The sequence below is a fragment of the Haemorhous mexicanus genome, chromosome 1 (assembly GCF_027477595.1).
Source record: "Haemorhous mexicanus isolate bHaeMex1 chromosome 1, bHaeMex1.pri, whole genome shotgun sequence".
Taxonomy (NCBI): domain Eukaryota; kingdom Metazoa; phylum Chordata; class Aves; order Passeriformes; family Fringillidae; genus Haemorhous; species Haemorhous mexicanus.
The window spans coordinates 110,968,429-110,994,533 of NC_082341.1; the positions used below are offsets into that span (position 1 = coordinate 110,968,429).

The window sequence follows — 26,105 nt, forward strand, 5'->3', positions numbered from 1 at the left end:
TACTGTCATCAACACTGCACTTCCACTGCTGATGGAGAATAACCATACCCAGGTTTTGGTCCTGACTTGCTGGGAGTGTATGCTGTGCACCCCAGATAAAAGGATTTATCATGGAGGGACACTCCACTGGGAGAGCTGGAGTAGATAGCTCAGTTGAGAACATGTAGGCTTCATCTGCAGTGTGAAGTTAGGAATCTTCAGAGACAATAATTTGGCTGAACTGACAACTAGATTTTAGGATGCAGAGGAACCTGCTGCATCTGAAGGGGGAACTAGTTTTGCTTGCAGCAGACTGTTCTGTATCTCCTCATTAAGCTGAAGAATCCTTGAGTCACCCAAAATCTAGAGAAAAGAAAAATCCCAAATATCTGAGAAAGAAGAGGACACAGCCTGTGTCCTTGGGTCTAGAAGGCTTCTAAATGCATATCCACTCATTTTACTGAAAAGTGGAAGGTGTGACTTGATGTTTAGAGAGGGCCTTTGAGTCATACAAATCTAGTAGTTTAATGACTTGATCAACAATCAAGAGAGTTGGAAAGCCTGAAAAAACATCCGGACACAAAGGTTGATGAGGTTTATCTGGTCTTGGACTTCCACCTACCCTGTGTTGGTTACTCATAGGAATATCAACAAGGTCAGGCACATGTGACATGCTGCTGGCAAACTGAAACAAATGACATGTACTGAGAAGGGTTGAGGGGTTTGGGTTTTTATTAGGTAAACATGTTGCTACATTGACAACAGCAGAAATGTTAATAACTTCCTTCTGCTTCAAGCAATTACCATCAGATCTTCCAGTTCTGGTGTTGGGCTTTTTAGGTCTTTAAAAGGTTGTGCTTTTGCCTACAATGCATTTTGCAGAGCTGATAAAGAAAAGGCTGTATTGTGCTCATATTACAACCACTTCCAAGTGATTGAGTCATTGCAAATTGTGCATGTGTGTATGTGTAAAAAACTTTCCGTGAAAAAACTGAGGTAGTCTTTATGGTGTTTTGAACACTTACTGCATTTTTTTTCAGAGAAAAAAAGAGTCCACATTCCCAGAGAGAGTTCCTGTTTGCAATATGCTCTCTTCTCTCGAAGTGCTTCATAAAACGATTGCCTCAACCCACTACTAATGGATTATAGATTAAGCAGAAGCGAAAGGGCACAGGACTGTTCTTTCATATTGTCTCCCAATTTATCTTGCTTGAGCAATAGATAATAATTGACAGAAGCAATTGAAGAGTCACAGTCTGACTTGCTTTTATCACTAGAAGTCTGCACTATGTTTATGTTATCTTTTGTTTAGGGAGGTGGTTCTATGATCATCTGGGGTTTGGGACAGAATCATTATGTTCTTACTGACATTCCAATGGGCAGTTGCAAGTTGACCCCACTGCAGTTCTCTAGAATGGATTTCAGTGCAGTACCTCTGAGGAGGGTAACCTTAGAGCTCTAAATTCAAGGTTCTGTTTGATTATATTCTTTTAATGTTTGTTTAACTTTAGTATTCATCTAACAAAATAGGGAAAATATCTTTGTGTCAGCATAAACTATCTTGGGATACTTAAAAAGTGCAAAGTCCATGCATAAAATATCTGAAAAGTTTTCCATTAAGGAAAAGGCATCCAGTGTTTGTGATATTTATTATCAGCAAGGGAATGGGAGAAAAAAAGTGCATTTGAAAAATTCAATCCAGCATTTCTCAAGACTTCCTCATGCATATTATTTGTCTTTCCTTAAAATATGAATGAAGTCAATGAAAATGCTCTGTGTTGGAGGCTCTTCAAATTTCAGATGGAAAAAGCCAGCCTGTGTTTGCATTTGTACTCTCGGTGCTCGTGAAAAAATCAATAATTGTGGCATTAGGAAGGGCTGCTTCTGTTGTCCCTTTCTTAAGCTTTGCTACTCTTACTATTATCTTCATATTTCCATGCATCCATATATTTTTCTTCCATGGTGCTTCTCTTCACTCCATCAAGGAGTATTTCTCCGCCCTTGATGATGGTAAAATTGGAAGGAACAAAGGATTCAAAAAGAACTTATCTGGGACATGTTGGTGGATGAGAAACTCAGCATGACCTGGCAATTGCTTGCAGCCCAGAAGGCCAACAGCATCCTGGACAGTGTCAAAAGGAGTGTAGCCAGCAGGGAAGGGAGGTGGTTCTCCCTCTCTAATTTTTCCTTGTGAGAACCCATCTGGAGTGTTGCATCCAGCTCTGGAGTCTTCAGCACAGAGATGTGGACCTGTTGGAGGGCCACAAAAATGATCAGAGGCATGGAGGACCTTTGAAGACAAACTGAGAGAACAGACTTCTGCAACAGAGCTCTTCAGCTCTTCTACAAGAGCTTGTAGTGGTAGGACAAGGGGGAATGGCTTTAAACTGGATGAGGGTAGATTCAGAGATTTCAGAGAAGTTGTAGATATGCCATCTCTGGAGGTATTCAAGAGCAGAGTGGGTGAGGCTTCGAGCAACCTGGTCTAGTGGAAGGTGTCCCAGCCTATGGCAGGGGGGTTGGAACTAGATGATATTTACGGTCCCTTCCAACCCAGACCATTCTATGATTCTATGATAGTTTATCTTCTTCCCTTAACTATGTTTCCTTCAATTAAATGTATGTCAATTCATCAGGTGTAGCAGGTATTGTTTTACTCTCTGTTTGGGTGACTGAAGATACCTTTAACAGCTGTTGCAATAGGAAGACTGCTCAATATTTGTCTCCCTTGGGATGATTCTTGCAGGATCTGATTTACATGAAATCAGCTCCCTGCCTTTGACTGCAGCTAGCAAACTGCTAAATACAAAATCATGGTTAATACAGGACTGTTGAAAATGAGCAGCTATATTGAGGACATTTGTCTTATCAATTTATTTCATTAAAAATACTAAAAGAAGCTGCTACAGAACTTAGAGAATTTTTGAAAGAGCACAGTAGAACTGGATGTTGAATCCACGTTAAATTTCTTCTGGCCTTCAAGAGAGATTTATTGCAGTAAAGCATTCTCATTTTTATTTGCCTGTTTTCATTCCTTCATAATCACTTCAAAGAAGTGATTATCACAAAAGGATAAATAGTTGTATTTCACACAAAAGACCAAAATATCTTAGAATGCTTTAAAATCATGTAACACTTCCCTCCAAAATGAAACAACTTCTGTATACATTTGGTAAACTTTTTCTATGTACATCAGCACTATGGCACCAGCTGAATTCAGTGGAGTCAGAAATAAGCTCAATGAATCTTCTTCCTTTAGGCGATTTCTTAGGTTTTCTTTAGCATGTTAAGAGTGAAGATTATTTATAAGAATTGTATACAAATATAATTTTTAATTTTTAAAAAATTTCTAGCCATGTTTTAGATAAATGCAGATTTCAACAAGTCTGTCACAGTGTACTGCAAATATTACATCTTAGAATTTAGGATTACATAATGTTGTGACTGGAACAATTTTCTTATGACAAAAAATATGACAGAAAATTTCTTATGACATAGAAAATTTAGATTCTGCTTGAGTTGCTCAATGTTTGTTATTATTTTGGAGGATTGTTAAAATTAAACAGAAGTATTTTTTGGTACTGAAGTCATCTTTCAGGCATTACTTAGTGCATATTGAATGCCTTTGTAGTTCAAGACAAACCTGCACTTGACACAGGACACTATATGCACACGATTGGCCCCATTGATTGCAACAAAAATTATCATGCACATAAAGTAGGAACATTCTTAAAATATCTTGATGACTTGTGGAGATGGTTTATTTTCCTATCAGTCTAAAAATATGACCTAGCTGGTTCTGATTACATCTTAGAATTTCAAGTAAGTACTTTCTTTACAATCTTTGCAATCAGGAAATGTAATACCAGGAAGAAATTAATCCCTCCTTGCAATGCATCACCTAATTTAAAAATCATCTATAAATTAAACAACAATATTTGGCTAAACCCTTGGAAATATCAAGTAAGTATACATTTTTGAATCCTCTAAGGTGTGCTAAAGTAGGAGAATTTGTGCAAACATCAGTATGTGGTATTGTAGTGTGTATGCCCTAGATTGCTACATAATTTTTAGTTATTTTATTTTATTTTTGAATATTTAAAACTTCAGGATTAACTTCACAGATTTCTTGTTTTCTCCCCACTCAAAAGAGTTCAGCACAGTAAAACTTAAAACCTTAGCCAGGAAAGAAGATTCCAGGATGCTCATTATTATTATTATCCTAAAACACTTTTTTCAACATGTTGAGGTTTTTCACTACATACAAAAAAAAAAAAAAAAAAAAAAAAATCTTTTTTAGCACTTCTTCATAGGAGTGCTTCTGTCTCAGAGCAGGAAAATGAAATTATGTTTTTTTATTCTGTTCTTTGCTAAGGTGTTTTTCTTTTCTAGAAAAGGAGATAAAACTCCTTAGGAAAAAAATCCAGTGTCATAGACTTTGTGGGTTAATACATCTGTTCTAATTAACAGTTTCATAGAGGATGCCACTAGCATAGTGAAAACCAAACCCACCAAAGCAATTTGCTCTGGTGCATGACAACTTGCTCACTACCTGACATTAAAAATATTTTAATCTGCAGAAACTAGGAAAAAAAAATCAATGCAAATTATTCATGACATTTCTGAAAATCGAGGAAGAAAATTGGGTTGTGACGGGGTAATGATACTGGTAAACAAAGCAGAGGAAATAAAGAGTGCGACAAGTGAAGAGGACGGGTGAGTTTTAGCATTAAAGAAATGGTTCACGGCCACGCGATGGCAGCAGAGGCTGCGGAATGAGGGTTGTTTTTAACACTAAACCACGGATAAACAGGATATGCCCTGTAGTTCCTAACTGGTACTTCGGGTTCCAGAAAATATACATTATGTACCTTTTCACTTAAAGAAGTGGCATGTTTATCAGACCAGGAGTTTCTGTGGACTGTGGCTACATACTTTTCATCACAAAAAAAACATGTTTGGGGCAACTTTTTTTCCAGTAAGACAGTATTTTTTATCTCATTTGCCAATATTTCTGTCTGTCTTCCTCAGTTACTCGATTTAGTTAGACAAAGAATAGATAATTTCAATAAAAGAAAGACAGTTGCTTCCGTTTTCCTCATTTTTTTTTCCTATTACTTTTGTCCACAGGAAAGAACTGTGGTATAAAATCCTTTTTGGGCAAAACCAGAAAATTAAAATCTAGAATGCTTTCAGTTTTCAGGAGGAGGACTAAAAAAACCATGCTCGTTCCAAAATATAGTCTTGAACTAAGGAAACAGAATTTTTTTGACTCAGATCAGAATAAATTAATAAGCTCTACCTCTGTAATTTAATAAGAAAACTGCAGTCTGCTCATTGTATCTAAACTAGATGTTCTTTCTCAATTCATAGGCAGCTATTTTTATATATATATCCTTCATATGACAAGTTCTAAGAACTCAGGATTTGTGCAAGATAGTAAACAAAACCTCGCAACTCTACAAGTTAAAAAGTATCTTTCCAAGAAGTTGAGATTTTTTTTCTTCTGAAATGTATAAAAGCAAGACTTTTGTATAGAATTCTTTCCTGCAAAAGGCACAGTCCCCTTTCTGTGTTCCAGATACCACAGTTCCCGTTCTGTGGTCTGCTTCCATTATGTGTTCCAGATACTACACTGCAAGTTCAGCTTTAATCAAAGAAGACAGTCCAGAAAAACCTCCATCAAAGCCTCTCTTCAATCCAGGCAAATACATATATCAGAATTTCCTGCTGGAGCATGACATTTTGCAGATCTGAAAGGCAGCCAGGCAGAGTTTGGACAAGCAGCTTTCTCTGTGGCTTTGATGGACAGGAGCATGGGCTGGATGTTCTCCAAGGTCCTGTTTCCTGTGACTCTATGAGAGTTGCCTTGAAAGTTGCCCTACCCTTCAGAAGGGTGGCAGCTGCTCTTACAGAAAGTCACTCTTACAAAAGTGTTTGCTTTCCAACAAAACCAAGGAGTCTATAGGGTATGCACAGCATTGAATTCTGCACAAACCAGAGGTCTTCTCTCTTGGCCCCTTACTGGATTGCTCCAATATGGCAGAAGGTGGTGAGGAAGACCATAATCACCAGCTGGGGGATTGACTCAGCAATGTACATAATTTTGGGTAGCCAGAAGAGAACTTGTTCACTAGCTCATATTGCACATCCAAACTCCTGCACTGGATGAATATGAATGAGTCTTTGCAATTAGAGAGAGTTTGCCTAAAGCACTGTGGATTCCCTTCCTCCAGCCTTTGATTCAACTGCTCTGCCATGACTACCTGAGGTGTTCAAAGCAAGCACTGTCTCACAGGGCCAGCAACTCTGTAAATAAGCCTTTCACAGATAAGCCTTGCTTGCTCATGATGCAGTAGTTTAGGCATTACTGCTCTGCCAGTCTGAATAATGGAAAAAACCCCATAGTCCCATTCTTCTACTGGTCCTAGGTTGGAGGGGGGTTATAAGTATAGTTTTTAGATTGTAGACCTGAAAAGTAAATAAATAAATTATCTGTCAGCTCTAGTACTGATGGTTTAGATTGCATTTTCTCCCACAATCTGAGGACTGATAGATTAAACTACCTGCAGTGTGACCACATGGATTCACAAGGGACAGTCCTGTTTAACCAATTTGATTATGATACAGTCACACATCTATTGGCTGAAGGGAAGACAGTGAATGCAGTTTTTCTGGATTTTATTAAGGCTTTTGATATTGTCCCTCACATCATCATTTTGGATAAGTTATCCAAACATGGGTTGAGCTGGTTCACAATGCACTGGGTGAAGAACTGGCTGAAGGACAGGGCTCATGCAGTTGTAGTGAATGGGATCACATCTGGCTGGTTACTGGTCAGCAGCAGTGTTCCTCAGGGCTCAATCCTCTTCTCTTCTCTTCTCTTCTCTTCTCTTCTCTTCTCTTCTCTTCTCTTCTCTTCTCTTCTCTTCTCTTCTCTTCTCTTCTCTTCTCTTCTCTTCTCTTCTCTTCTCTTCTCTTCTCTTCTCTTCTCTTCTCTTCTCTTCTCTTCTCTTCTCTTCTCTTCTCTTCTCTTCTCTTCTCTTCTCTTCTCTTCTCTCCTCTCCTCTCCTCTCCTCTCCTCTCCTCTCCTCTCCTCTCCTCTCCTCTCCTCTCCTCTCCTCTCCTCTCCTCTCCTCTCCTCTCCTCTCCTCTCCTCTCCTCTCCTCTCCTCTCCTCTCCTCTCCTCTCCTCTCCTCTCCTCTCCTCTCCTCTCCTCTCCTCTCCTCTCCTCTCCTCTCCTCTCCTCTCCTCTCCTCTCCTCTCCTCTCCTCTCCTCTCCTCCTCTCTTTTCTCTTCTCGTCTCCTCTCTCCTCTCCTCAAATATGGAGAGCAATTTGAAAATTGAAGGTAAGAAACTTGCACCTCTTCTCTTTCTCTCCTCTCTTCTCTTCTTGAATATGGAGAGCAATTTGAAAACGGAAGAAACTTACACCCCTTCTCTCTCTCTTTTCTCTCTCTTCCCTTCTCCCTTCTCTTTCCCTTTCCTTCTCCCTTCTCTTCTTTCCTGTAAAATGGCTGTTCTGTGCAATTAGGGGCAAATGCAAGTTTAGGAGATAAGAGAAGCTCTCAGCATACATCAGGAGAAGAAAAGGGTCCTATTGAAGGACCAGAGACTTGTTAGAGACAACTGCAAATCCGCGTGCATTTATTCTGTGTACAACCAGCCAGCCAAGGAGCTAACTCCTGCCTCACAAGAGGCCTTAAGCCTACAAGGGTTTTTTCCAGCTGAAAAATGAATATGATTTCTTTCCTTAAGGTGTTACGGTGGCTAGTTTCCCAGTTTCTAAAGAAAATGCTGACACATATCTGAAAATGCGGTGTCTGTCACTTTTCTTGTCACAATATGTTAATTGGATCCAACTTCCTAGGGAATTTCTATCTTGTGTATACTTTTGCCTGTTTTATTTCTTATCTTAGTTTAGCTTCTTTTCAAAACTCGAAGCTCTCTTCTTCCTCTTGCTATTACATTCTGATTCTTCTATCTACACCCTTCTGCGAGTCTCCAATAGTCTTCTGGTCCTTACTCAGAATTAGATTCTCTTGTTTCTTATTCTAGCACTAATGCTGTTGTATATTCTTGTGGCTGATACCAGAAAAATATCAAGATAGGACCACTAACTGTCCAACTCAACTTGAAAATATTTACCCAAAGCTATATCCTTTTTCTATGCCCTGATGTCACTTTTTAAATCTCCATCTGAAAACAGTATTTACTGCTTATTTTGGAGGCTAATTCAAATGAAGTATTTAAGAGCTAAACATATTTTTTTTTTCTTTACTAGTGGCTGAAACAGGTGCACAGAATATGGAATATAAAGTTTGATTCAAAGAGATAATACAATAAAATATTTGGGATTCTGGAGAACAGAATCATGTAGCCAATGACAATTTTGTACCTTCCACAACTTTGTGGCCATATAGGAATAGAAATGACAGGAGATTAGAGTACAAAAATTAGTCATGTACTCAGTGGCACATGAATGCATCAGCCAGTCTATCCAGCCTTTTTTTTCTACCACTCAAATAAAAGTAGTACAAGGCTCTGCATTTTGAGCTGGGAAAGAACTCCCTGTCAGCTATTGAGGGAGCAGTCTCATTCAGTCCAATAGATACTGGGTTCCAGTTATTACTTATGTTCTTGTGTGTCTAAGACACCTCTGAAATGATCCAGGCATCCTTAGGGATTCTGGTTTTTGCAAGTAAATAATCTGGTAGAAAAAGCAGGTGAGTAGGAGGAAAGGCACGGGTTATTGTGATAGACAGAGGATGAGTCGTCAGAAGGATGATTGGGAGAGAAGAAGCTCCTGGATAATATCTACCCACATGCATTGCTGCTGAACTACAGCAGCAGCAGATTCTCTTAAGGTCTGTAATTTAGGATATAGCCTTTGTGGAAAAAATAATGTAAGGGGTGAGCTTCTCAGATTCTCTCCAGGAGAACTAATTCTGATCTCAGACTTTATTAGTTATTTCTGGCATACCTTTCCTGATTACAAAAAGCCTTTTTAATCTAACTCTACCAGAGAGTAATAGAAAAACATGCTCTGAGTTATCCTTAGGCATATGTGAAATTTATACTTACAAATATATTTATATTTCTCCACAACTATCAAAGCACGAAAAAGTAGAATGAGGCAGATGGGCAAATTTTTCGCAAAAGAGCCCAGCTAGATCCTTTGATACATCAAGAAACCTCCAGAATTTCTGGGAAATCCTGCCATGTACCAATGTAATAAGCTAGTACAAGCTGTGGGTAGCTATTGTTCAAGGAGAAGCATCTGCCATAAAACCCACACTGCCTGGCAACTGTGTGGTATCTGTTGGGCTTCAAGTTTTCCACTGCAGGAGCAGAAATCTGCTTGGGATTACCTATTGTCAGGACACATCATCATGTTTGAGGTAACATTCTTTAGCCTTAGCAGGGGTTGAGAAGGAACAAATTGTGTGAGGAATGTGGTGGCCTGGTGGTTAGATGTTCATATTATTCTGCTGTGTTACACTGTTTGTAAAAAACTACACAAAAGAAGTCAAGAGATGATCTCATAGACTCTTCTAGCTGTATTAATAACCACAAAGGTGGAAAAAGAACAGAGACAGTAAAAATACCCACAACATAAGGGAGCTGGGCTGCCTTTTTTCAGCCATATTCCTGTTGACTAAGAAATAGTTTTCTTTTGTCTGTTTCAGACTTGTCTGTCCTTTAGGATAGATGCTTTTAAAAAGACGACATAAAAAAAAGGAGAGACAAAAGCAATGGAGGACCATTTTTGAAATGAAGAATCATATTCTATAAAAGATTAGCAAGGTTGTGTGGAGTTAAAGGAAATCCTTGAGTGTCATGAGAGTGCTAACAAAGAGGGTAGTTTATGAAGAATTGCGTTGCAGGTATTGGCTCAAAGTTTGAGCAGGTACATCCCCTGTGAAGGATCCTCTGAGGTGGAAAGGTGGAGGTACTGATTCCTCCCTTTGGCAGACTGGAGCACCTGAACACTAGCTTAAAATGCTCCTGGGTACAAAAGTATGGCCCCACCAACCTCACCTCGGTAGTACACAAGACTCACATCCACAGTTTGAAAAGAAAACGGGATGTGAGGACACAAAACTAAATCTAAAATGAGAAAACCAGTACACAGGTTTAGAATCATAGAATTGTAGATTCATAAAATGCCCCATCCTTGGAAGGTTTCAAGGTTCTGTTGGATGGGGACTTAAACAACCTGGTCTATTGGAAGGTGTCCCTGCCCATGGCAGGGGGTTGGAACCAGATGATCATCAAAGACCTTTCCAACCCAAACCATTCAATAATTCTATGGTTTACCTAAGGTAGATTGCTCATGACTTAGTTGATACAATTGAATTGTTATGCCTCTGCCACTGAAGCATAGGCGATAGGAGCACCTTGTGGATGAAGAAGGAGGCGGGCGGTTCGGCCACTGCATCATCACCTCAGGGCCGGGCGGGGCAGCGCCACAGCCCTCGGCGGCAGGACGCAGCGATTCCAGAAGGAATGGCCGGGCTGCGGATCTGGCGAAGCTAGGGAAGAATAGCTCCGGTTGGCTCCTCTGCTCCCGGCTCTTCCGTCGGGCACAGCCCCGGGGCCGGGCCGGGGCAGGGCAGGGCGAGCGCGGCAGTGCCCGCCGCGGCTCCGCAGGGGGCGCTCGAGCGACGCGCCCGCCTCCGCGGCCGCGCATGCGCACCGCAGCGAGGCGGGGGTCGGCTCGCCGGTCTCCCTGGAGCCGGCGCAGTCGCGGCTGTAGGCCCGGATGTAGCGGCGGGAGCGGGGCTGGCCGTGGGAGCGGGTGGGGGACGCCGTTGGGGCCGGGGAATGGGCGCGTAGGGAGCGAGGAAGGAAGGGAGGAAGGGAGCCAGCAAGCAAGCAAGCAAGCAAGCAAGCAAGGAGAAGAGCCGGACGGAGATTCCCGCCCGGCGCCCGAGGTAGTCGCCCCCATCGGGGTCCCCCTCCACCGCCTGCGGGCTGCGCGCCCCTTCCATCCGCCCCAGGGCTCCGCCGCCAGGATGAGCAGCTCGCGGAACAACCGGGTGATGGTGGAAGGAGTCGGGGCCAGGGTGGTCCGCGGCCCTGACTGGAAGTGGGGGAAGCAGGATGGCGGCGAGGGCCATGTGGGCACCGTGCGCAGCTTCGAGAGCCCCGAGGAGGTGGTCGTGGTGTGGGACAACGGCACCGCCGCCAACTACCGCTGCTCCGGGGCCTACGACCTCCGCATCCTCGACAGCGCGCCCACCGGTGAGCGGGGAGGGAATGGAGGCGCCTCCACCCCCACGGCGCTGGGTCCGGGGGCAGCACCCCGGGGTGCTGGGGTGTCCCGTCCTGGGGAGCGGATTGCGCCCGTCCTTCCCCTTTTAGAGGTGCGCCTTTGCCTTGGATTTGGGCGGGGGGAGCCGGGCACCCTCCTCCTCCCACTCCCTGGGCGTGGGTGTCTGTCTCTGCGCGTCCGTGTGTCTGAGTGTGTGTGTGTACGTACACGCAAACTTGGGACAAATCTACAGCGCGGGGCCGCGCTGTAGATTTGTTGTCCCGTGTGAAAAATGCATATTTTATGATTGGCTTTTCGCAAATATTAAAACGAATATTATATGTGTTGAGTTAGAAAGTAATGCTGTATTCATTCTCTTAAGTAGTGTGTTAAATATAGTTTTAGGCTATAAAAAAAAGTTAAAATAGGAACTATGCTATGTAGGATACTTTTTTTTTAAGGAAAGGACTTGCAGCGAGATAGCAGCCACAGGACACTTAAATCTTTCAGAGAAAAAGAATTTATTGCCCTCTTATCAGAAAAAACGAACTTATTCCCCCCTCGAAGGCGCTTTAGGATTCAGAAGAAGTTGACGATGACCAGACAGAATCCTGTATTTGAATGAAGTTTATGCATCATGTTTGGAATGTATGAATATGCAACGGGCTATTGTTTTTAAGGGTTAATCCTTTGTGGAGGGGTGTCCTTTTTCGGGCTTGTGCTGCCCAGAAAAGGGTACCCGGACGTCCGTAAGTCTTTGTTTCTATTGTCTCATATTGTCCTAATTCTAATTGTCCAAATTATGTATAGGAAATTATCTAATTCTATTACTATTTTTATAACCATTTTATTACTATTAAATTTTTTAAATTTTAAGAACAAGTGATTAGCGTTTTTCGCATCCCGGGACCGCTAAATTGGGGTAGACAAAGCAAAAGTGATCTGCCACAGACAACAGGCTCCTGTTGTGCTGGGGAGGAGGTGGAGAGAGGCAGCCGAGAGGGTGATACATCAAGGTATAGGTTTGCTTTCACGCCCCGATCCCACTTCTTGAATTTATATTTCTGAGCAGTTTTGTAAAATACTGGCAGTCATCCTTGAATCAAGCATAGGGATAATTGCAGAAGAGATGTGTACTACCTTATTTGTAAATGTTATACTAAGTGGTTGAAATACTGGTTTTTGTGCCTGTAATCTACACATTGCCTTTTATCTGTATTGCCAGAGCTGCTGTAAAATAGTAAAGGTAGTGGGAGGAAAAGAAGTGCATGAGTTCATTCTTTTAATTACTTAGCCGCTTGATATTTATGCTTTAAATCCTGTCATTTTGGACAATGGAATTTGATCTGCACTGACATTATGCGGCAGTGTTAATGTTGCAAACACTGCAGGGAAATGTTCGTTTTAGCACCTGTTTTTACAGTGAAAACTCACAGAGAAAAATATAGATATTGTTAAGTTTGATCAGAAATATTGTGAGGTGACTTTTGGGCCAGTCAGGATTGCCTCAGTAATGAGGTGTTTGCACTGATTTTTTGAGGCACTTGAGCTGTATTCTTTTGTAATATGTCTTTCATTTAGAATGTGATGGAGAGACCATCTTTGTGCCAGCTATGTGTAGTGTTACAGCAAGGAAAATTATAGCAGTACTTAAAGCTAAAAGACTTTTGAGGTGACAGAATCATGGAATTCACTCTAACTAATTACAAAAAACTTTGCTAAGGAAAGAACCCCAAATATTGCATGGTTACCCTTTGAGATGGATTTAATTTTTCAGTGACTTGGTATCTTCCTCTCTGATGGCATGATGATGATGGTTTCTTTGAAAATCCTTTTGCAATGGACTTTGAAACAAGAAAGAGTAGTCTTTCAAGTTGCCAGTCCTTGTCTTGCAGATGTTTATGCTTAGAAACTTTTACCTGTGTTTGATGTCCTGTAGAAACCAGTAGGACTGCTTCTGCTTAGAAGTGAAGCATATGCATAAATGTTGCATATGAGCCTTGAATGCTCATTGTTCAAGCCCTGCCTGACATATTTGCAAGCAGATGGTGTCCTCTTAACTGTATCTGGAAGCCTAGACTCAATATTCAATTTTAAAACTGTCATATTTTTATTTCTGTTACTTGTTTTATTCCTTCTGATTTTGATTTCTGTTTATACTTTTGTATTAGAATTTTAAGTTGTTTCAGATAAAACTGTGTATGTTGTGTCACACACATTGCTGTTGTCAGGCTTAGCAAAAAAGTATTTTTCTTCCTGAGGTTTCTGGCGAACATCATCCTCATCCTCATGGAACTATTGTGTGGAAGTACCCAGGGTTGCTTTTTGCTAGAGGGAGTTACTTTTGTGGTCTTTATTCCCTGGAGCTAGGAAGAGTAGAATTTTGTCAAGTAGTTGTAACGAAAGGGCAAAGTTAATAAAGTGCTGTCAGTTTGGACTGAAGTCCTCCGTTTACTGCTGATTCACTTTGTAGTCTCGTCTAAGTCACTTTCCTTCTTCACCTTTTGGTAATGATTTGTTTTTTTCTCCATGGTGGTGACTGTCCATTGTTTAGTGTAAGTGACTGACTTTGGATGATAGTTTGATACTTCTCTAGGGACAGTAATGTAAGTGGGATTAGGTATCAGGAATTTCTTGTGGTAGTATTGATGATGATGTTGAACAAGGAAATGTTACAAAGCACGGGGTGGCTTTTTGTTTGGTGATACTTAAGAGGAGTGTGTGTCATGGCTCTTATAGTTTAAAATGAAAAAAAAAATCTCTGTTTCATGATTTTACTGTCACAATGTAAGTCTATAGGGAAAATAAATATAAAAGTAAAATAGTAAAAATAAAAATTGGTTATTGCTGGGAGTTCTTTCTATTATGTATTCAAAACTAGTCTTGGTTGTAAGTTCTTAGAAGTGGTGCTTGCAGCCGGAGTTGCTGCTTTAGGTTTGAGGCCTGTGTGGCCAGAAACAGTAGTGGTGCATCAGGAACTTAGAGTGTTATAAAAGTAATGTTTGGAGGTCATTCTAAAAAAGGCAAGTTGAGTTTGATTAATGTATGTGCATATATATGTGTATGCCAGAACTGTGCCTCATAGACTTAAAAGATAAACTGTTCTTGTCTTTCAGTGGTTGTAGGCTATTTACCAGCATTGTGACATTATGTTAACATCTTAGAAAACTTTCATAGCCTTAGTGCTAAGATACTAGGATAGTCTTTTTAAAATAACTAATTTACGTGAAGAATGTCTTATAAATTCTTTGCTCTAGATGTAGTCATCTGGGTCATGAGGGACTTGTGATAAAAAGTTTGGGGTTGTTCTGGTTATGTCTACCAGGCTTGCCATATTAGCTGCTGCTGTGGTCATATTTACATTGCCCACATTGCTTTAAGTGAGACAGAGCACTTGAGAGGGATTGGTAAACCAAGGATTTGGAAAGAATCAAAATTTCACATGGAAGTAAAGCTTCAGATAGGTCCTGCTGCTGGCTCCTCAATGGAGAAGGTGGTCAGATGTGATACGTCAGCAGTGCAGTCTGGTTGTTCAGTTACTTGCAGATAAATCCTGTTTTTTCTATGAAGTAGACTTTTGCCAGGATCTACGAGTCTTGAGTGTCCCTCTTTTTTGTTACTGGTCTGGAAAAGAATCTGGAGTTGTTTTCTGAGTTGCTGAAGAGACGCAAGAAAGTTATAAATCCAAGCTTTTTATTTAGAAAGAAAGGCAGTCTTTTACCTGAGCTAAAGGCCAGACAAGTAGCACGTTTGTAGAAAGCACATCTGGCTATGTTCACATAATAGCCATGAGCAATACAGAAACTTTTTCTGTTTGTTCTCTTTCTGAGGATTTGCTTTCAATAGAGTAGAATTCATTTGTCATTCATTTCCTTTTTTATAAAGTTGGTTCAAAGTAACAATATTATTTTCCTGCTGAAAGAATTTACCAAATTGTTTTTGAATAAGGGGAGGTGGCAGAGGGGCTGGAGTCAGGAAATGGAAATCTTGATACAGAATTATCCCCCAGCTGGAGTGTGCATCAATGCAGTGTGAAAAGCAGAATATGCTGTCTTCTGGTAATATTGAAAATCTGGGTGCTATCTGCAGGAGATGAGTGGGGTTTTTGTACCTGAAAAGGGGCATAATTGATCACGAAGTCAAACATGTCAAAACATTTTAAAAGGCAGAGCACCCATGATTTATCCTGCGTATTTGTTTATTTGTTTTTGCTTTTAGGACATGAAATGTAATTTTCAGCAAGTTGTCTTTGTCAAGATTTTTTTAGTGACTACTTGTAAATATCTACAGGAGCCCTCACAAATTAAAAAAAATAATAGCTTCCTGAGTAGTGGTACTTGGGAGGCCTGTTTTTTTAAATAAACGTGTTCTTTGTTCTCCCTGCCCTTCCCCCATGTCTCCTACACTATAATCCTCTCCCTTCCTGTGTATCTTGTGATTCCCTTACCAGATAGGACACATGCTTTAGCAAGTCTGGCATTTTGTATCTGTAATAATATTGGTCAGCTGGCTACATCCAGATGGTGTATTTAGTAGAAGAGTTATTTTTGTGGGAACACTCATTGGAGTTTTCATGCAGTTTTTCAGAATCTAACTGGTTATCTCTAAGAATTTTTTGTTTTCAATTTACCTGAAATCTGGCTGTAATGTAAAAATGGTCTGGGGTGAAGGAATAGGAAAAACAAAACATTGTTACTGCTTTTTAAATTGGGGTGTATATAAATCAAATTTTTAAGTTGTTTATGGTATCCCTTACCTGATGGTAGTGTTGTCATTATGGTATGAAGGGATTTTAGTTCATTACAGTTCTGTAAAGAGTAAGGACTCCATTTGAAACCAGATTTTTTTTGTTCTGAGAAGTGGAATCACTACTGGTGTCTTCTGTTTAACAGTGAGTGAATGTGGATGCCCCTTGTACATCTGATTTTACTGTTAAAATCCTTTTATTAGATGGCTGTATATTGCATCTAATTATTTTAGTACAAAAAAACCAATTTGTAACAAATTCAAATAGCAATTTGAGCAACACCACTTTTGTTTCCTTTCACAGCTGTAAGAGTGAGCATGGGTTTCAAAAACTTGTGAAGGGCTGTAAAATTGATGTATAAATGAGTGGTGACAGAAGAATGGAGGGCTAGGTAATCCAGGGAGGATTTGGGAAGAGATGAGAGAAGTGAAAATAAGGTATGGCATTAAGGTAGAAAACTAATATGAAAGTCGAATAGTAAAAAGCATTAATGACAAGTGGACATCAGGAATATTGGATTTTATGGTGTACTAAAGGTGAAGGGAGGTAGGGAAAGGCAGTTATTTGAAAGTAACTAGGTATGGTAAAAGTACCCTTCTCATTTCCTGGTTTGTTTTGGTTTTTAAAGTGTATACGACACAAAACCTGTTTCATTTTGAAATAACCTTGTTCTAGAAAATTTTGAAGAATATTTAGAAATTTAATTTTTTAATTGTCTCTTTTTAGAGAGCCAGAGTGCTCTTTTGGTGCACAGCTGGTCAGCTGTAGGCTGCTGTTTGAATTTTGAAGTTTTTATGGCACTTCATTTTATTCCAGTAGTTTAATGAAGGTTTTCTTTCCTAATATAAACTTTGTAACATTTGTGTTTCTCAAGCTTTCTTAAACAGCCTTGAAGAGGGGAAGAGTTTATGTGGCAGATTTTGCTTTTGGATTTTAGTCAGGATTTTATTTTTGCTCCAGAGCCTACGCTTGTTGCAGTCTCCTGGTTGTTCTTACTTAGTGTGCTTTGATTTACATCATTCATGGCTTGGGAGTGCATGAACTGCTTTTGCTTTTTGAAATACGTTATCCCAGTGCTGATGAGCCTTCAGTCCACTGGGGTAGAACCAGGCTGGTCTGAAACTCTGGACATAATGTCTCCTTCCTGCCCCCTGAGTATCTGTAGTGCCACCATCAGATCCTCAGTGCTGAGTTTTGGTGTGTGGATGGTTAACCAGCAGATGGACACCTCAGTGATGCAGGTTGTCCTCGTGCCACCCATGGAGGGCCACAGTGGAGTAGGGTCCCTCACTGCAGCACATGCTCAAAGAGTGCTTTCCTGAAGGAATAAAGCTTGTGGAGAGGACCCATGATGGAGCAAGAGAAAAGTTATTATGGACTGACCCTGTGTTCCCCATCTGTTCCAAAAGGGTTGTGAAGCACTGGAACAGGCTGCCCAGAGGAGTGGTTGAATAACCATCCCTGCAAGTATGTAGAAGATGTGTAGGCATGGTGCTTAGGGATGTGGTTTAGTGGTGATCTTGGTGGTATTAATGGCTGGACTTGATGGTCTTCAGGGCTTTTTACAACCAAAATGATAATGTGAGTTTAATCTACCCTGGGAAGAAGCCGGGAGATAGAGGAGTTTGGAATGAAGGAATGCAGTTGTCTCTGCAAAGACAGTGAAGTATAGGGAGAAGGTGTTTTAGTTTTTATTTTCCTCACCATCCTCTTTTTTTTTTTAAGTTAGCTATAAATTTTCCCCAAGTCAAATCTCTCTTTTGCCTGTGATGATAATTTCACTTTTAGCTTCATCTAAGCTGTTTCATTTTGTTTTCACTCTTTGTCCTGCTGAGGAGGTAGAGTGAAAGACTGGTTGCGTGGACTCCTGACAGCCAGGCAAAATCAGCCTACTACCCTTGTGTACCTGTAATACCTAGCTGAACTTAAATTCTTTAAATCTTCTTTAACACATATTATTGATCTAAATAATTTTGTTTGTATAATGACCATGAATAAGAGTTTAGTATCACATTATGTGATCAGTAGGATCAGTAGTAGTTCCTTGTTTTACCCTTTTTTTTAGCAGATGAAGTTCAAGGTCTCTTAGTCCACTGTCACCAGAAGCATATAAATCTGCTTCTTCCTCCAGATCTCTGGTGCAGTGGTTAGACATTCTGTAACAGGATTACTTGCCTTCTCCTGCCCTGCAGTTCTTTGTTTCTCATGGCAGTAGTGTTGTGCAGCGCCTCAAAGAATGGGATTGGGAAACCAGTTCAGCTGAATATTTTTCCTCCTGGCTGTTTTCCAGCCTGGTATGTTTCTTGATGCAGTTTGCATCCCAGCTCTGCAAAAACCTTTTGCTCGCATAATGGAAAGAATGGAGCAGCATGGTCAGGTGAGGAATGCACCAAAGTGAGTGTTGCTGCTGGAATCATGTGTCAGGGAATGGATGAAGAAAGGCAATATCTATCTATGGTGTTAAAGGATCTTTGAGATACAGAAACGTCCCTTTAGATCAGACACTTCAAGTACAGACATGCACTGTTCTTATTTTAAGTCCCAGACACTGTGGTCAGTAAAATTACTTGAGTCAAATATCTTTGTACAGTTTTTTTCTTGATCTTTCCTAAAGAAGTTTTGCTGAGTTTTGCATAGCTATTTTTGCCTCACTGTCAAGAAGTGTTTAGTTTTTATTTAAGTTTACAGTTAGATGACCTATTCTGTATCACATGATTCCTGATTATACCTGTCTTTTGCCATTTTCCCTGCTGTTTGGTCATGTGGAAGAATCCTACAGCACCCAATTCCTTAATCCTTTCACATCCAGAATAAATGTATTTCTTGGCCAAATGCCTTCCCAAAAGTTCAGCAGGCATTAAAAAAGAATATAATCAAGAGATGTGTAACTTCTGTTTCTTTGTGAAATACAAATGTAACAATCAGTTAGAAATAACAGCAAAACAAATCTACCTCTCAACCCCAAGCACTGTAACTAGTTAGTCTTTTTAAACAAGGTGATAAAAACACGAACAAGGTATCTCAGTGCTTTTAGTGCATCCACTCTGGAAGACTTCAGCTTTGAAACCAAAAGAATAGTGAAATGCTTCAGTACAATCCCTAGAGCAAGAGAGACATTGAAGTGAAGGGCTGCAAATGTGTTTCAAAGAGTCTTAAGGGTGTCTGGTACAGGGCGAGAATGAGGGATCTGGTGATGATTAGTCCGGAGAAGAGAAGGCTCAGGGAGATCTTAAGAGTGTATATAAATACCTGATGAATGTTCTAAAGAGGATGGAGCCAGGCTCTTTGCAGTGGTGTCACTTGAAAAGGCGGGAGAAATGGGCACAAATTGAAATACAGGAATTTCCACTGAAACAGAAGAAACAGGTTTTTTCTAGGGATCATTGCATATGCTGTGTTGTGGAGTCTGTTCTTGGTGGTGCTCAAAACCTTGACTGGATATGGTCCCGGGCAGCCAGCTCTAGTTTGCCTTGCTTTGAGCAGTGGTTGTTGGAAGAGACAATTTCCAAATGTTACTTCCAACCTCAGCTATTTAATGTTTCTGTGAAATGATCAAACAAGAAGGCATTTCCTTCAGCTTTGCCTTTCCAACTGTTGATTTTTCTTTGCTACAGATGGCTCAGCTGTTGGGTGTAAGTGACTAATAGCTTTATAGTGAATTTGGCATTCATTTCTGAAAGCATCTCTTCTGGAGGGGACAAAAATCCATTCTTTTTCCTCACTTAATTTCAAGTTGATCTGGGATTTTTTTAAGGGGAAGTGATTGGGAAAATTCTGTGTTACTCTAGCTTCTTAGTGCTCATTTCTGTCTAGTGCTACAGATTGAATGCTGGTGCTTCTCTCTTCTATTGCTCAATTTTTTCCAAACGGCAGAATTTTTATTTTTTTAATAAACTTGTGGCTGTTCACTGTATTTAGAATGGGTGGATGGAAACTCTGTGACGGACCATTTTCACGCTGCTGTAGCTTGGCAGAGCTGTAAAGGCTAAAGTCTTGGGATCAGTTTTTGTGGAAGGCTTGGCAGAGCTCATGCTGGTGGGTTATATCTGGTCTGTCTCTGGCACATTCTTTTAAGAAACAAAACCAGAATAACAGTAAAATGCTTCAAAAATGGTAACAGATTTTCATGAAGCTAATGGCATCTATCCAAGCAAGTTCAATTTTTTTCCTGTATAAAAAAGAATAGAGACAAGTGCTTAAACTTTCCAGTGTACAAAGTGTGTAAGTCAAAGCAATAATTTTTAGGCTGCCACACACAGTAGCCTTTGTGATATGACGTGTGTTGATAGCTGTACTCCAGAGATAAAATTCTAGATTGCCCTGTGTATTTTGATAAACCCATTTCTGACCCTTTAACTTGTAGTTAAAAGATTTCTCATTCTCTTTTTCTCCTTTGTATAGATGGAAGGAAGCAGACATAGCTTTCTCCGCTTTTTAAGCTGAGAGAAGATATAATATTTCAGGAACAGACTGCCAACCGGAGATACGAGGCAAAGTCCACTATCTTTTCCCCTCAGTGATACGGGCTGATAGGGTACAAGCAGCAGCCTTTCTTTATTGTTAAATTTCTAGTATATGGTTTCAAGTTATAATGATGTGCAACAGAAGTCTGTGTAGTGATGGAGCAAAGTTTTTAGTTTTTTTTCTTTTGTTTTCCTGCCACAGGTATCAAACATGATGGGACTATGTGTGATACTTGTCGACAGCAGCCTATCATTGGCATCCGATGGAAATGTGCTGAATGCACAAATTATGACTTGTGCACAGTTTGCTATCATGGGGACAAGCATCACTTGAGGCATCGTTTTTACAGAATTACCACACCGGGAAGTGAAAGGTAAAACTTAACTTTTTCCTTGTGAAATCAAGTAGAAACAGGTATTTGTGGTTAACTTTGAAACTGAACATTTGCTTACTGAAATTTGGATTAGGTAAGAGAGTGGCTTGAGGTTCGATTCTGTTTCTGGGAGACAGATTGCTAGGATAAGTCTTTGATCTTGGAAAACATGGAAATTTTAGGAAGAACAGAGTACAGAAAAAAGAATATGATTATTCAGTTTTGCTTAATCTCAGTGAGGCTTTCCTAGCTTTTGTGTTCTCATATAGCAGCTTTAAAACAAAGGCAATTACCATTATACTGTGTGTAATCACAAAAAGATTTGTCAATGAATTCTGAATGTGAAGGTTTATTTAGGTTCAGTAATGGTGCGGACAGACTGAGGGGAAAATACCCTCCTTGAAGGTTATGGAAAACAGAATGATCTGGGAATAAAACTTTGGACTCCAGTTACTTAAACTTCTCACTACAGGAAGCAGAGAAAAGATGCTATGAAGGGTTGTTCTACTCTTGCCTCGGTTTTCATGTTCTTAAGCATCTATTGTCATCTCTCAGTGGAGAACTCGGAACAAAATTGCATTTAGTGTGTCCTTGTATAGGTGTTCTTGACTTTAAATAACTTGTCTCAGTCCAAAGCCCATCTTTGTCATGATTTATCTACCATTATCTACTATTAAGTGAGAACAGTGAATTTTGCCTGCTGCTAAATACTTGGAGAGCTACAGAAAAACACCGTGTAAAGGCTACACACTGTGATGTCACTTCTGTGATATTTCCTGAATGGTCTTTCATTAAATCATTAAAATCTTTTTTTTTTTTTTAGATCTAGTACTCATTTGAATGTGACATGTGATGTGTAAGACCACATTTATATCTTCTTCTTGGAGAAGTTAGATTTACAAGTATGCTGCAAATTAGTGGTGTGCTTTAATCAGTTATTTTACAGTTAAGGGAAGTGGCTGGAGCACATAGCCTGAGGTCTCAAATTATGTCTTACAGGGTCTGTGTTTACATTCTCAAGTGCTTGCTTAAAGGTTTTCACTGTGGCTCAGATACCCAAGTCAGTGGCTTAATCAAAACATAAGAACTTTTTGTTGGTTGCTTTTTTGTTTGTTTGCTTTTGGAGACTCACACCATTAGTTTTAGGTACCAAACGGGTGTCATAAACTTACTCTCAATTGCAATGTTGAGTGCAGAACAAGACTTAAAAGTTGGACTTTGAGATGCTGTCTTAATGTAGTTAAAGGGGAATAGGTGACAAAATACATAAGTTTGTTATTTTTTGAAGTCTTGTTGCTTTTGAGAATGCTTGCCAGACTTTTTCTTAAGCTGAGGTTTCCTTTGTAGTTTTAAGAGGTTGGTTATGGTGAATACAGTACAAGTTTTAGTTATAGTTTTGAAGATAGATTGTACACTGTGTAAAATATTGCTGGATTTTTTTTGCATCTTGTCACTTTCTTCCTTTCTTAGTTTACTCTCACTGAGCTCTTATCTAGAAAGCAGCGTCTTCTGCCAAGGAGATGTTGCTATTGGATCAAGCTTAGCTGAGAAAAAATGATGGAAGTTAACTATTTTAGGGAGGAGAAAAGGGCAGAAGAGTGCTGTTGAATTTGAGGGATGTCTCACTGGAAAAATGGCAAGAGACATGTAAGAACGTTTTGATGAAGGGAAGCATAAGCTCTTACTATTTTATTTTCAGGTCTGGGATATTGTATGGGTGGCATAATAAAGTAAAGTATGTAGGTTTTTGTCTCAGTTTTTTAGGGTTCAGAACTTCTTGAGAAGCTTCTCTAAACAAGTTTACTTTGTGTTTTTGATAACTTTTATTTTTCTTAGGGAAAAAAAAGGCCAATATTTTCATGTGGTCTTTGCATTGGTTGTAACAGTTGAACTTTTTCCTTGTGTGCCATCTGCTGGATGTTAAAAGTTAGCAGGATGCTGAGAAATTTCCTGAAGTGGTCAGGAAACATTCCAAATGTCAGCTGAAAAATTCTTTTGTCGGGCAACATGTCCCTGGCATGAAGTAAGAAGCCTTGTTACATGAAAATTGGTAGCTTTTGAGATTATTATTTCTATTATTTCTAGTTAAATAATCGTGAACCTTTCTATTTAGGCTTATCTACTTCAGTCCTGTTGAAGTCAGAAGGAAAAGAAGAAGCTTGCTTTAAAAAACCACATAATATGACTCAAAAAATGGATGCTACTATATTGACTTAAATTTGCTAAGAGACGCTATTAAAAAAATGTAGAAAAACTGAGAGATGAGGGAAAAAAGATGCTCTTAATAACATAAATCTGAATAAAAGTGACCGAGCAGTTGTGGGACAGAAGTATTGGCTTAGAGTGCATCTAAGAGAAACAAAAATGGGTTTATATGGCTCTGCTTGTCCTTTAATAATTTTAATACTATAAGTACAGATCTATATGCAAGCATTTACAAGATGAATGCTGGTAGTAGGAAGTCTGGAGAAAAATTGTTAGAATTAAAAAAACTGATTATAAACATTCAATAAGTCAGATTTTGGAAGTTTATGGGTTTTTGTGATTCATGCACTGAAATCTGCACTTCTGGGTTATTTTTGTTTTCAGATGCTCTCCTTCCCATCCCCAAAGATTTGTTTTGGACTTCGTTTATTATGTTGACATTTGTGGGTTCTTCTTTTAATAACTTCAGGGTATTGTTGGAGTCTCGACGTAAATCAAAGAAAATTACAGCAAGAGGAATCTTTGCAGGTGCCAGGGTGGTGCGAGGAGTTGACTGGCAATGGGAAGATCAAGATGGTGGCAATGGGCGTAGAGGAAAGGTAAAAATAAAACTGGTTTAAATAAGAAGCTGCACCTCTTTTTGCTCATGTAATGGCCTCAGTGGTCTTTTTAATTGTAGAGCAAAAATATAATCATGAAAGCTTGTATTTTACTTGTCTGGGCACTTTTTAATCTTGTTTTGTAATACTTAAGCATTTTGAAAGAGGAGGGTGTGTACACCATAGCCAGTTCTTTTACATTTTAATTTGCAGTTTTTACAATATCAGCACAGAATTTTTTTTAATTCTTAATTTTTTGTCATTGTTGTCTGTTTAAGATTGATTTGTAGCAATATTAAGATCTTGAGCATAAATCAGCATTACTAGAGAGCTGGTATAAAAACAGAGCTATCAAGAGTAGCCCTTTCTAGTCATCACTGCATTCTGTAATCTTACTGCTGGTGGGCAAGCATGTTTGTGTATCTCTTGCTCTTGGTTTTCAGTGCTGGCACCCTAGGGTTTTGTTTTTCACATAATGATTATGGGGATTTCTCCACTTTAAAATTAAAAAGCTTAGCAAGTTTTGGGTGTGGCTATTATGTTACTGGCTTAGGACAGTTTAGGAGTGCTTTTTATGCAGTGCTATAGTAAAAATATTTGTATTTATTGAAAATTGTATGGAATGATAAGTTACTAATCATAACATTTGTATATTTTACTTTTACAACTTCCATTTACCTTGAGAACTGATGAAGGTTTGTTATAAGTATGAACTTACAACAGGCAGTGTAAAATACACTATGACTTTTATCACCAAATTTGAGAATTGGATGCCCTTGTATCTTGGCGACCTGGTGGTTTTTATTGAATTTATTTTTAATACACTTCAACAGCATTTAAAGGAAAGTGAAAAGTTCCTGACTATGATATTTAGCCTATTTTATATTTTTGTTTAGCTTATTTTATATCCTAGGCATTTATTGAAGCCTTAGGACTTTTGGGGATTTAATGTTGAATTTTACTGATAGGAAATAGTAAGTCTAAATCTCTTAAAACAAGAGATATTTAAGTGCAGCTTTTTTCATGTAAATTATTTACGCCTTCCCATGTCAAAATACATTGAAATCTCTGAAACTTTGCAAAGTAAGAGTCTTACCCTGCACAGTCTGCTTTGTGTACTAAATTTGTATTAGATTGTTTACCTGTACGTATGAAAATATATATAAATGCCTATAAACGTTTTTAAATGTGGAAGGGTAGGTCGTAGCTAGCAGAAACATTGTTTAAATAAATATAAGTAAGAGTGAAAGCAAAATCTTTAAACTGATTTTTTTTTTCCGTTTTTTAAATAAGTGTTTTCAGAATTTGGTGCATGGCCTCCTGGTTTCAGAAATGTCAGGGAAAGACATTTTCACTCTCCTTTTGTACTGTTGTTAAACATACTGGCACTGGAAATAAAACTCTGTCTCTTAACATAGTGCACAGCCACCAGGCTAATGCAAGTTAAACCAGACATATTGAAGCAATTAGAATAGTTCTCATCCTGTTTCTCTTAAATGCTGCTTCTGGTAAGAACATATCAGGGCAGTTCAGATTTTGTTCTCTGCTTGTGTAGTTAGATAACCTCCAAATATACAAAAGAAAAATAGGCCTACAAAATATACATTCACACTGCTATCTTAACACACCCAGGGAACACTTGCATCAAGCAGAAAACAGCTTCAGAACAAATTTTATCAGATTTGGTAAAACTACAATATCAGTAATTATTTTGAAGAGATGAGTAAATTTTCAAGTTCAAATTGTGCTTCTGAGTCTTTGCTCTAGAAACCATTTTCTTATTTTCACAACTGAATAGGTGACTGAAATCCAAGATTGGAGCGCGTCGAGTCCACATAGCGCAGCATATGTTCTTTGGGACAATGGTGCTAAAAACCTTTACAGAGTTGGATTTGAAGGCATGGTAAGTATAAAGGAACACAAAGGGTAAAATGCATGGTGGGGGAAGGGCAGTAAGAATAACTTGTGCTTTATGGTCCTGCTTTTGTAATATGCTTTGTCAGTTTGCATGCTGGTAGTCAGGTCATTGTGAATCCAGCTGTAAGGGTCATGCATATGTATTAGTAAGGAAGTCTGTTCTGGGAATTTATTAAATGTGGATAACTACAAGTTAAGAGCTGCTTTCTGCCACAGTAAATATTTGCATCACACACATTTGACTTTCTGTGCTACTGTTGTGTTTAGATTAAAATTCAGAAAAGAATGGCAAGCATAGTTAAAAACTTTTTTAAAAAGCCTGTTTTTCAACTCCTGAACTCTTCAGTTGACTTCAAACTTTGGTGTGATTACTGCAAGATTTGCAGTTTTTAAGTTACTGTCAGTACTTCGAATGCTTTTGCGAGCAATTTTATTTTTGCAAATGGAAAGGTGTTGAATTAAATTACAACCTTAATTTGCTTTAGCGCTAAATTTTTCCGTTTCCTTTTGAAGCTTCTCCAGCCATGTTTTCAGCTTTAGAGAGAAAATGGGTCAGACTCTAG

At 39.3% G+C, this 26,105-nt stretch overlaps 1 protein-coding gene across 4 annotated transcripts in view; it reads left to right on the forward strand.

Annotated features, from left to right (window-relative positions):
- The first annotated feature begins 10,720 nt into the window (after positions 1 to 10,720).
- MIB1 (MIB E3 ubiquitin protein ligase 1) overlaps positions 10,721 to 26,105 on the forward strand; it is a 77,982-nt gene continuing 62,597 nt past the window's right edge. For 3 of the 4 annotated variants that reach the window (XM_059859127.1, XM_059859133.1, XM_059859140.1), the window contains exons 1-4: positions 10,721 to 11,227; positions 20,650 to 20,821; positions 23,496 to 23,625; positions 25,424 to 25,528. In XM_059859127.1, the coding sequence (XP_059715110.1) occupies positions 10,999 to 11,227; positions 20,650 to 20,821; positions 23,496 to 23,625; positions 25,424 to 25,528 (636 nt within the window). In that variant the 5' untranslated portion in view covers positions 10,721 to 10,998. Of the gene's footprint in view, positions 11,228 to 20,649; positions 20,822 to 23,410; positions 23,626 to 25,423; positions 25,529 to 26,105 lie in introns of those variants that run through there. The other variant, XM_059859149.1, reaches the window with a different exon arrangement.